This window comes from Alligator mississippiensis, chromosome 2, assembly GCF_030867095.1.
Source record: "Alligator mississippiensis isolate rAllMis1 chromosome 2, rAllMis1, whole genome shotgun sequence".
NCBI lineage: Eukaryota > Metazoa > Chordata > Crocodylia > Alligatoridae > Alligator > Alligator mississippiensis.
Window position 1 is genome coordinate 160,338,588 of NC_081825.1, and position 13,041 is coordinate 160,351,628.

Sequence of the window (13,041 nt, forward strand, 5' to 3'; positions counted from 1 at the left end):
TCAAATTATCAGCTGCATTGGGCTGATTTCCAGTACAGCCAATTTTCTTTATATCAGTCCCAATCTGATATATCTGTGCACCTCTACTTTATGCCCCCCGATCCTGAATGTGGTTAGATGCCCAGTAAGTTAAAACTGCTGGAGGAGTCAGGATCAGATATCCTGATTATTCCCCTTCCAAGTGCAGCAGGATGGCATAACTCATAAAGGAGTCACTTACCTGGTATAGCATCAGCTCAGTTTCACTTTTCTTAGTGACCCAGTTTCTCATGATGTGCCAGCAGCCTGCCTCTTAGTAGTTAGGTGATTTGAGCTGAGTTGATATTCGGTCTATGAAGCAGGCCAATGAGCCTCTTCTGGGGAATGTTCCTAAGCAAAAGACACATCTCTGGCCTCTTCACTATCACTTTTGGTGTAGGGTTGTTCTTTTGATCATTTCTTCTCCCTAGGTTGAATGCTTCTTCACTTTGCCCGCTCTCCATAGCTAACTAGTCACCTTTCCTTTATCATGGCAATATTGCACACTGCCACTTACTATTGCCATAAGGGAACCCAGGCTCTCTCACCCTGCCAGTCCTAGAACATTGACAACAGTTTGCTCAGAACCCAAGACTGCCCTGCTCCACAATTCCCAGCAGCACTTTCTACTGCCTTCTTCCTTGCTTGTCTGAACATTTACCTTTGTCTCCAGAATTTACTAAATACTGTAGTTCTGCCCTCAAACCATTCTTTATCCTTTCTTGGAGTTTGTCCGCCTCCTTCCTTCTCTCAGGCTTGTCTTCATCTTCTGGGCTACCTTCTTAGCTTTATCCAAGTCCTATCTTTTTTTTCCTGGTCTCACTAGATTTAGCACAGAACTTGCATTATTCAATATGTTGTCACCTGATCCAGGATTATGCCTTCTACCAATTCCCCCAGGTTACGTCCTCTATGATTCTAGCTTGCTCTTGTTCCAAGATAAACTGAGACCAAGATTTGCTTAGCAAATAACTTGCATTAAATGCCAGTGTACAACTTGTTAAAATGCTTCTCTACTGGGGAAGTCCTTTCATGGTTCCTTATGCCAGCTCAGATCTATACATGGATTCTACCAGCAGCATGAACCACATAGACCATACTGCACCCTCAGAGCTTAACTAAAATGTCCAGATTAATGAAAGTATCCTGAGCCATTCTGACAATGTTAGGAAATGTTAATATCTAATGCACACTTAATGTTCTAAAAAAGAAAAGAATGCTGCTGTATTGTATGATTAGAGAAACAATGTGTAAATACAAGTCTGGGCCACATGCTGCTCAGATTTCTAGAGTGACTTGTTTGACTTTAGTGGAAGTGGTCTGGTTTTGCACAAGTATCAAGCCAGAGTGAAACCTGGCCTGTTATCACATGTGCACAATGGAGGGGAGAGTTAAGATTCCATATGCAACCATAGCTATCTTAAAGCATTTAACTTAGCATTTGCTGAATGTCAAGTTTGTTTACAAATTTTATATTGTTTGTTCATATTCTTCCAGGAATTCATAATAGTCACCTGAAAATATTGTGATTAACAGTAATTGCTATCTAGTTGCTGAAATACTGGCTCACCAGTCATCTGCAAAATTTGGTCATTTTAAACCTGAATGCGACTGTGGTACTGAAAGAAGTCTGTGCACTAAATCCACTTAATACTTGTTCTTCTGTCTTAAATCAGAAGCAAAGGATTTTTTCCTTTCTCCCTTACAGAAGTGGAGCACATCTGAATCCAACAAATTTGGAAGGATTTATATATTTGCCTTGTACTTGACAATTGCAGAAACCTAACACTGGGGACATTATGGCAATTGAGGTTCTGTTCCGATGCAAAAACAAGTTCCTGGCCATTTATGGATGCAACAAATCCCATGATATCCTAGGCTTAGTCCACCTGAGGTGATGTATTCTATCTAAGAAAAATTGCCTCTAAGGGGCACCTATACATGTGCAGGGAGGCTGCTCCCAGCACATTGAAGCTGACTTGATTAATCAAGTCTGCTGGCACGTGGTAATTACTGTACTCCAGAAGACTTAGTTAAAGCACTCTCACCACCATTTTTCAGCACAGGGACACTGATACACATGATGCTCCCAGTGCTTTAATTAGAGCAGCTCTCACAGCCACTCTAATTAACCCTCCCTCCTCCTACCTCCTGGAGCACATGTATAAATGCCCTAGAATTCCAGTTGAATGTAGAATTATTTTGTTCCTGTCTTAAACTGTTATGTAAAATTTTGCATGGTTTTAAAAAGCTGTCATGTCCAATCTTAGTGGCAGCTACCTTTCAGAAATGGGTACAGACATCCTTGTATACTGGAGATGCTGGTAATAACTCCACAGTTAAGTATTCATTTCATTTTGCATTTAAAAAGAGGATTCAGCTTCTTTGATCTAAAGCAGGGGTTCCCAAACTGTAGTACATGTACCCCTGGGGTATGAAAGACATCTCTGGGGGTATGTGGAAGAAATTGTGCAATGGCAGATTTAAATAATAGAATAATAATTGGCAGTTAAGCAGTTAAAATATAAAATGTAAGCTGGTATGGGTACGCGGGCAACTGGTAAATCTGGAAGGGGGTATGCAACAAACAAGTTTGGGAACCTCTGGTCTAAAGAACACAATATATCATTTCCAAAATTACAGTCCTCAGAAAATTCATTCTGTACGATAAAGGTAGATTTTGCAAAAATTTACCAGTTTCTGAATCAATTTATTTTCCTGAATTACTTTGATAACAGAATAATGCCGACTGCTCAAACTTTTTGTACCATTAAAACTAATAGGCAAAATTCAAAGAAATTAGATTGTAATTAAGATAACAGCCAGCATTATGGTTAGCTTAACTATAGTCAGCTTAACTCCATCAATCACCAGTCTTCCTTTTCCAGCTAATTCAAGTACAACAAACCATTATGATAACTTTTAGGAGAATTGCTCATACGTGAAGAGCTGCTATTGGTAAATTACCTGGTTGCCAGTTATTGGAAATCATGTGTCTGTATGCTAACAAATGAAGAGTTTGGAGAGATTAAAAAACAAAGCAACAACTCCCCCTCCCCCTGAATTCATACATATAACCAAGAGGTATATAATAAATAAAAATTATTTAAAAAAAATAAATTCTGAAGTTATTCAAAAAGCCCGCTCAGACACACCACAGTGGTACCTCTGAACATCTAATGTAGCATTACACAAAAGAGAGGAAGCAATGGCAACGTGCATTCCAGCCAATTCAAAATAATGTGATGAAAGCTTCTTACTGAAGTTTAATTTAAAAAAATAGAGTTTATATCAGTTCTGTCGCAGGGTTGAATTCTGTAGCTTTGGAGTCATAGGGGAGAGGAGGCCCAGACAACAGATTATCCACGTGCTGTTTCAAGTTGAAAAGGAGGATCAAATGTTTAAAGCTGCAGTGTTCTATTTTTGAAGTGTATTCATTGAAGGCTTTGCAAAATCTCATGAAAAATACAGGGGTAGATCCTCATCTGGTACAAATAGTTAGCATTCTCCTGACATCAGTGAAGCTATGGCAGCTCACACCTGAAGAGGATCAGCCCCATGGCATATACAACAGCATTGTCTGAATTTCTTTCTTCATTTCTCTTGTTTCATAATTACTGTGCAGAAAATAGGTTCCTTGTTCCTTCAGAGTTCTTTTCCTGCTGCTTATTCTCCGTATGGAGCCTTCTGTATGTTGCAACGTAATTATCTCCCCAGTGGCCAGTTTTGATGTCATGGAGGATTGTGGCTTCAGATGAGGAATAAGCAGCAGGAGCAGATGAATGCCACAGGAAAAAGATCACGCAAATATGCCCCTATTAACAAAAAAATAGGAATGAAAATAAAGAAAAACTTTGGTATATGTGAAGAGAATTCTGTTTTATCTAAACTGAGTCTCATTCTCTCTCTCCTCTTTTAATATATTGGGATTTCTAATGCTCATTCCTGTATTATCTAGATGTCACTTTTGTCTAGATTAGTATTTAGAGCTATCCAATAAAAAACCATGGAGTTTCATGCCTTGAGTGGAAACCGCAAAAAAGAAAATGGAAGTTTTTCAAGGAAAGCAACAGCATATGTTTAAAGCAGTGGCTCTCAACCTTTTGGCCCTGCAGGCCAGATGTGGTATAGGGCCGATCTGCAGGCTAGATCAAACCCTGCACATCAGGATTGGGCCTGCATGGCCTTGGGATCAAGCCACCTCTGCCCAGCCTTGCATGGTAGAATTGGGGCCCTGTGCCACGCTTGCCTAGCCCTGTGCACCAGGATTGGGCCCCACGCTGCCCTGCATGTCTGATCTAGCATGTAGAGCCATAACAATACAAGACTAAGGGAGTTGAGCATCTCTATCTTAAAGTGTTTTGATCATTACATCTCATTACAGCACAGATAAGTTTTTTTAAAAGTCTGTTAAATATACCAAAAATAGTATTTTGCATGCCTAGTAGGAACTGCCATCTTGAAAATTAGGTTATGCAAATTAAGGATGCATAGCCTCACTCATAAGCATTACCCTTTCTGTTTAAATCTACAGGACTGCTGACATATGTAAAATGTTATGGGATTCAAGCCTAGAGAGGATTGGATTTCCCATTATAGCCCACAGTTGGTCCTTTTTCAGCTTTTAAAGAGTGAAAAACAATAAACTGTTGGAACATACAGTATTTACATTAGAATGATTTTGTAGATTCGGGTTTTTTTTCAAAGAGAAATCTGTCCCTTGCATTCCATGCCCACAACATCAAAGGTCCACGATTGCTGAGACCACATGGAGAGACAACAGTCAAATTCACTAAATAAGACTAGAGACGGTGTGATGGGTTTTTTTAAAAACTACATAGAAAATGTCATTCAGTGATTTTCCTTTAGCAATAGCTAAGGTCCTCATCTTTCAGAGACTTACTCAATGTGTTTAGCTTGATGTACTGTAGGCCTGCTTGTGCACACGGTTAAGCAAATATGAGTCTCTGCATGATTTTTATAACTAGAAGATTGGTATAATTAGTCATTGTCATTTTCCCTTAAGCATGAAAACAGAAGGAAAAAACATGGCTCTAAACACTAACAGAATAATAAGAAATATGCATCTCTAAAAGGCATACATGTCTGCTTCTTTAAACAAACACAACTCAGATTTGCACAGCTTAAACGTTATAGAAAGGCACAGGAATGGAAATGCAAAGCTAATTTGAGCTAGAATGAAGGTGCATTGAGTTTTAGAAACATATCCTAACACCTATCTATATTGTGGCAGTCTTTGTGCTATCATTGAGTTGGTTCCAAAAGTAATTGACTCACTGTGGGGTTAGAAATCAAAATACAGCTGCAGATATTTCAGACGCATGATCATCCCATGAATATCATGGCTTCATGTTTTGAACTCGAGCTTTAATTTCATCTGATTCTATTGTGCCTTATAAACTGTAAGGATGCTTTTTAGATTTTATGGCTTAACAAATCAGGACAGAAAACTTGAGAGAATGATGTAGACCAGGGTTTAGCAACCTTTCACTAACGGCAGACTTGGTCTGAAGGTGGGCTGGAGGTGGCAGTTGTTAGATATTCCGCCACCGGATGATACATTCTCATGCAGAACTTAATAATGGTGGATAACATAGATTTACATGATAACATGGGTGCTTGGTAGGCTGGAAAAAGTTTATTTGTGAGCCAGATGAATCCTATGAGCCGTAGACTGTCAACCCTTGATGTAGACAGCTTGTATGGAAAGCAGAGTGGAGTAATTTAATTTTAGTTCCTCATGCCAATGATTTTGGGGGATTTTGCGTACAGAGATTCATCTTAGAAAGGTGTGTTCCACTTTCAACTATTATTATCTGAAAATTTAGTAAAACAGGTACTTGATTTTCTAATATGTATACATGACTTTTTGTTTATTATGCATATTTAAGCCTCCTGCAGCTCCACAAGTATAAATCCTCAATCGTTCTTCCCACTTAAGCTCTGCTTGTCTTACAGCCAAATACTCCCTTCTATCTTCAGAAGAGAAAAGGAATAAAAAGTGGATGATCTGAGCAGGGAGCACAGACAGAAGTTAGACATGTGAGCTCTGTAACAACTAAGCAGTAGAGACCAATCCAGGGGCAGGTGGAAGGGGTAGCTGCACCAGCTTCCTCTGCCTTGCATAGATTTTTGCTATAAATCAATTATAAAGCTGTTAGGTTTATTTTATACCCTCTCCCTCATCATTAAATAGAATCTCCATGTAATGTATTAGCAAGTGGCAGTCAGAGCATGAAGCTTGAAGGAAGGGAGAAGTACCCTGGAAGCTGTTTTCTACCAAAAGCCATGGGTTTTAAATTATCTGCTGGCTTTACAGAAAATTGCTACTCTGCACCCATCCCAAAAGAATAGTTTGGAAAAAATCATGCTTAGTTTCACAGTTCCCTACCTGTGGATGATTTGGTTCTTTCTTCACATAAGTCTTTAAAGACCAACTAATCACATGATCTATGACAACTACATTCTCTACAGTAGGAATCTCATTATTATGAACTTACTATTAATTCAAGAACAATGTAGATGAGGGCAGGGGAGGAGGGGAAGAAGTAAACAGTTTGAGAGACTTGCCTTTTATAGAAAATATATAGATAGGCAGAAGGTTTCTATGATCTACATTAAAATCTAATTCACACTATAATCTTGTAAGCATATCATCAGTGACTCTCTAAGGTTTGAACAGGAAGACCAAAATACTCTCAGCCTTAATGTAAAGATTCAGGTACCCTGATGATGCAGTTGCTTAGGTTTGTGCTGCACCTTTTCTTTGGGAATATTAAACTCCAGTCTCCTAGGTTGTCATTCTGGCATCTTTAATAACAGTACATTTACCCTTTTTAAAACAAAGCTATAAACTGAGCTGTAGTGAAGCATTTTCAAGTAGAGATGTGAATTCACTAATTAAACTGTTCACTCATTAAGCTCACAGGAATAGCAAATGTTTATTTAAAAAGGTCACAGAAAAATCTCAACGCAGAGCTTCTGGGAGAGTGGAAGCACTTCAGCTGTGAGAGTTTACAGCACTGCCCACTTACAAGGCAACAGTCATATTGAGAACAAGACATTGCATCACACCATAATCTTGTTTTGTCTGTAATTGATCGGGGGTTTAGCAAGTGTGCTTGTACGCAAAGCCTGTATCTTAGAGACTGAGGAAGGAAGTTTGTAAAGAGCATCACATAGCATTCTGAATCGGAAGTAGGCTATTTTGATTTGAGATGCAATGTGGTGTCATGGCCTAAACACAAAGCCAGTAGCTAGGAACTTCTGAGTTCTATTTTAAGTTCCAATACTTGTTTCTTTTGTGACGTGGGTGAATAATTTGAGACAATTCACCTGAGTTTGGGAAGGCAGCAAGTTCCATTTATCACAGCAGCATGGTTCTGTTTTGCAGCAAGGTCTGTAGGGCGGAGAGGCACCTTCAGTGGTGTCAGTTCTCAAGCAGGCTTCCTAGCAGGTCACTGATGTAGAAGAGGGGATGGAAAAAGAAACATGGCTCTGTGTAGTCAGGACTTTCCTGGCTATACAGATCTACTCTCCACAGCCTATTCAAAGGCATTGCATAGGGACTCTGTAGCCTGTCACCTAGATGAGAAGGATTCTGATCTTCTGACCACCCCCAATCTCCCTGAAGAGTTCCTTCCTGCCTTGGTCATTTGTGCTTTGTGCAGGGAACAGGATTTTCCCCTTAGCCTTAGTTTTAGTACATATAAAATCAGGCTAATTATATACTTATTTAATCAGTATATTGTTAATGCTGTCAAGCAGCTGAAATCAAATGCAAAGTACTTAGAACAGCATGATAATATTCCTTAATTTCTTTGACAAATCTGACAATGGAATGGAAGGATTTACAGGGTAAGACCCTCATGTGGCATAAGTTGATACAGTACCATCAGTTGTTGTTTTTTTCTGCTATGACTAGAAAAAAGGAAAAACTCATCCTACTTTTGCATGTTTCTTTCTTCACATATTTATGTGTAAATTGATTCAGAGAGTGTAAGAACCAGATCTTGCATCCTATTTAATTTCAGACTAGTTCTACACTACCTTAATTCCATTGACTTTGAGTCCTTTACAATAGTTTGAGATTAGAATGAAGTCCATTTAGTCTGAATATTGGCAATATCGTGATATTTTTTATTTCCATGTTAATGGACGTATCTTTAATTGTTTCAATGCTGGAAAGGAAATGAGAACACAAACTCGTCCAACCAAGGATTTTTTCCTTGCTCACTTGCTACTATGGCCACTTTAACCTGGCATCCTAGCATTGTTGAATTGTGTGACTCCACTGGACAGGGCTTTCATCTCAGTGTTATTCCTACATTTGTCACTGCCTCAGGCTCAGGGGAGGAGGAGGTGTTTGTTTTTTTGCTTTACCATTTCTGTTGTTCTGTATGTCTTGGTTTTCCTAGACTTCTTCCCTGAATATCTGTTTGATTGTAAACAGATTCAGATTTCACATTTTTCAAAGAAAACGTCCATGCCTACTATGAATCGTATTCCCAACAGCATTAATCAGCCCAAAGGGAAATGAATATGATATTACACTTCTTTTTCTGTTGCTACTGTTTCTGCGTCGTGTCTCTGTTGTTATTGAAAGAAACACCAGAATTCTGATACTGACCCGAAAAACTGGAAAACACCTGCAACTCTGTTGACCATCATAAGGCCATTCTCCCATCTTCATCCTCCTGCTCTGTTGAGCAAATTGTTTAAAGACTAAGGAAAAAGACACAGTGTTAATAAGATTGAAAACAATATCTTGTTATAGAAGGTGGGAGCATTCAGTGTTGCATTTCCCATGGAAGATCATTCTCAGAATCTGAACAATCTGATTTTCATTTGCAGAATATGGAGGAGCAAGTAGTGGGTTGGACTTGGTAGCGTGCTCTCAAGAATTCAGGGGTGGGGGAGGGATTGTAGTGTTGAGAGGGTGCCCAGTAAAGGAGGCCAAAGTAGAAGGGGAGTGTGCTACTAGATCACTAAACAAATAGGGAAAAGGAAGTGGGCAGGGGTGGGGAGGTTGCTAAACTTTTCTTTTCTTTTTTTTTTCAGTCAAGATTTTGTTTCCATTGAAATTTTCCATTTAGTTCTAATAATAACCAATGCCTTGTTTTAAGACCCATGTATTTTAGAGCATCAGAGCTGCATACTGCTGGTTACCAGCCTAAGAAAGACAGTGACACTAAACAGCCTTTACCTTACAATATGATTTTTTGGAGAGAGAGAGTGTTTGAATATGACACGTAACATGAAGGCTCATTTTGGCCTGTTAATTTACAGTAGATCATCATCTTCACTTTGGTGGTAGAGAAGGGAAAATAGTCCAAAATGTTAAATTTAGGCTGCCAAATTGGAAAGTAGGGAAGCAATGATATCCAGTGAACAGAATAAGGGAGTGGAAAGCCCAGTCTACACTGTTTTTCCCATTCCGTTCCCTGTTGTTTTTCAGGGACTGAGTGTTTTTTATTCCCTGTGCTTCCATTTCAAGGGTCTGCATGGTGGCTAGGACAGATTACCTACCTCACAATAGTGCACAGATTAGAATTTGTAAATTGCTTCGAGACCCTTAAATGGAAAAATTCTACCAATGTTTGAAGTGTTATTATTTATTGCCTCTGGTGACTCTGACTCAAGCCCTGAACTTGTTATTTACGAAGGTATTAATGCCAGTTGATTTATCCTTTTGTTGTAGCATAATTTCACTTTCCTAACACTGTTACACTAAAATATGGCCCACAAGTGTCCTTGTAAATAAATTTGACCTCCCTGAAGGAATCGCTTCATTCTGTTTAAGAACAACTTCTTTTGTATTATTGTTATGTTTGGAACTCTAAGGTGTTTTTTTTTTTCATTTTTTTTTAATTTAACTCTTTGTTTTACAGATGAGGGCAGGAGTGCAGTTGACCATGCAGGTGGTGCACAGATTGTAGTAGACCAGTTAAGGTCACTGTGCAGTAAAACAGATCCAGCCAGTGAGAAGCTCTTGACTGTCTTTTGTGGCATGCTGGTGAACTATAGCAATGAGAATGGTAAACAACGCTGAAAATTTGCTTTATGTCTGCCAATCCCCCATCCCCCTCCAGAGAATCTAAAAAATCATCTATAGGTTTATACTTTAGGAAGCTAAAGATAAATGAAAACAAGTAGCCAAATATTTCAGTGGAACATGTAAGCATACTATTTTTATTAAGAGTAAAATATATTGCAACAAAAACATTATTTACTCCCCTACTGAAGATTCAAAATAGCGTAAAAATAGTAGTGTACTGTATAAGTTTTTATAAGTCTCTTGAATTAAGAATTTTCTTGCATGTCAAAAATGAATGCATATATCCATGTGCATATACAATGCTGTTTTGGGAACAGATGAAAGTTAGATTGAATTAAATCCTCTTTTTTATTTAGTATAAAAGCGTCAGGTAATAGTAAAGCATCCCTGATATCTCACATTGTCTTGCTTACACATAATTATTTATTTTCAGGTATCTATTAAACATTTAATCTTTAATTATGTATCTTGTGAAAACATATGTAAAAACTCACTTTATTCTGTTTTTTCAGATAAATGGGAACTAAATTATATAGCCTTCTGCCACTCCTCTAAAGTCTGCAAATCACAAGTGTTTGGATTTTATTACTGTATTTACTTGAATAGATAACCCTGATTATAAGACAGCCCCCCCCCCCCCCCCTCCCCCAGTAATTAGATTCTGTACATGGAAAAAAATGTATAAATTTGTTCATATATTTCATAGACATTAGGGCTGGAAGGGACCTCGTAGGATCATTGGGTCCAGCCCTCTGCCCGAAGGGGAGGAAGTCAGCTGGGGTCAAATGATCCCAGCAAGATGGGCATCCAAGTATTTTTTTTAAAGTATTGAGTAAGTGCTTGCACCACCTCTGGAGGGAGTCTATTCCAGGCCCTGAGAACTCTGACAGAAAAGAAGTTATAATTTTCTGTTATAATTTTCCAAATATAGAATCTAATTATTGGAGGTTTGCCTTGAATGTGTCCCCCTCCCACTGCTACATCAGGGAAAATAAATCTGGAGGAAAAACATCTTGGCCTTTTTGACTAAGATCAAATGTAGCATTTTTGGCACCAAGGGGAGGGTGTCAGGGCTAACTTTGGCCCTCCCAGTGCCAGACTGGTATTGCAGTACCTCCCTGCCCAGTGCCGACACCCACCCGTTTTTTTCAGGGCCACACAAAAAAAAAGGTTTCCATCAGAATGTTTGCTAGATGTGGGCCATGTGTTTTATAGTCGTGCTCAGTGTTGACTACAGTTAATCAACTTCATAGTTGGTTTCCATTGCTAAGTACATGCTGCTTTTGGCAGTAGTTTAAAGACAGTCAGAGTATTTATTGAGATCCCCTTGGATATGATTATAAAATTCCCTTGGATGTGATTATAAAATAAGTGGCTTTTTCCCCCATGCCAACTGTGCAGGAAAACTTTATGTTGTATTTGAGTAAATACAGTATTATCACAGTGAATTGAGGTATGGAACAGGAAGATGAAATTTAAAAAAATATGGTACTTTACATGACTACTGAATCAAAGCAAATATAGTTTTCCAAGGAGAGGAGTTGTACACAAAGAAATGGGCATTTGGGTGAATAGTTTAATTGTACATGCAAATATAGTAGCTAATAGGTGTGTATTTGCACTGTTCTCACCTTGTGCTAGCTTTAAAAAATCTGAGCCATTCAGGGAAAAAAGCAAAAATGAATAGAGCAATGACCTTCCAAAATGTACACCTGTTCCCATTATGACATGGATTGGAAATTTAACCAGTCAGATTGCTCCATCAAGTTGTGGCCATTTCCTAAACTGTACTGTTCCATCATGGAAAGGAATAGGTTCCTTATTAGGAGCCTGATATTCTGGGTATTGCCTGAGGTGAAGTTCTTTCTTTGGGTAACTTACATGCTTTCCATGCCTACTTAAAAGCTGTTCTCCTGCTTTTCAAAATATTCTCTGGACTTAATCGTTCTTGATCATCTATCCAACTACTTCTTTTCATTCTTTTCTTGTCTTAACATCTTGTCTGCAAATTCTCTCGTTGAGGATAGTTTGCTTGATTTTGGTTGCTTCATCTCTCTTGAATACTCATCCTTTAGACTCTATTCTCTTTAGCCAACAGATGTCACTAACTTTGTGACTTAGTTTCCTGCCCCCCTGCTCTTTCATTCTTTTATTCATACCTTACCTTAGTATCTTGCAGAAATTATTACTTGTAGCACTTCTTGTTGCTCCTAAATTTCAGCTTTTCCACTTCTATTCCATATATTTTCTATGCGATATTTTGCTGTACAAGAATCACCACCTCTCTAGTTCTCTGAGTTGTTACTTCATTTTCTCTGTTTTTAAAATGTTTTGAGACTAACAGATTCTCTATCTGTACATTGGATTTCTGGATGCTGTGGTGTTAATTAGAACTTATGAGCATTTATACACACATTTTTCTACTCCGACGCGCTGGAAATCCTGATTAATCAAGTCTGCTCTGCACATGAGCTGATGTGCCTAGCGCTGCATCGCATACATTTGTATAAACAGAAAAATGTGCGTCAGTGCTGAGAAAATGGCTGCGGTGCACTTTTGAACTAAAACACCTTCAATGCATTTTAGTTCAAAAGCGCACTCCTGCCATTTTTCAGTGCTGATGTGCATTTCTCCATTTATACAAATGCATGCGCTGCAGCGCTGGGTGCTTTTAAAAGTGCATGGCACAGCGATGCAAATGTGCATACAAGTGCCCTAAGAGTATACAGTATTTCTGATAGTGAGGGGGAGAAACCAATCCAAAAGTGCAAGCTTTTTACTACAGAGGTGCTTCACTGGCTTTGCTTCAGTGACTAAGATCTCATGAGTCCTTCTCTAGATATAGTCATTACAACATAAATCTTATGAACGATCCAACAGTTATAAATATTGCCAAGTCTATCCAAGAAAATCATTCCTAATGCAGCTAACAAAAACCATGTATG

The 13,041-nt window shown here is 38.6% G+C and overlaps 1 protein-coding gene across 7 annotated transcripts in view; it reads left to right on the top strand.

Moving 5' to 3' along the window:
* The window catches only part of RAP1GDS1 (Rap1 GTPase-GDP dissociation stimulator 1), a 174,338-nt gene that overhangs the window by 120,886 nt on the left and 40,411 nt on the right, over positions 1-13,041 (top strand). For 6 of the 7 annotated variants that reach the window (XM_019488073.2, XM_059722338.1, XM_014600233.3 and 3 more), the window contains one exon: positions 9,930-10,076. The exons of the other annotated variant lie outside the window; for it this stretch is intronic. In XM_019488073.2, the coding sequence (XP_019343618.1) occupies positions 9,930-10,076 (147 nt within the window). The remainder of the gene's footprint in view (positions 1-9,929; positions 10,077-13,041) is intronic. 7 annotated transcript variants of the gene reach the window in all.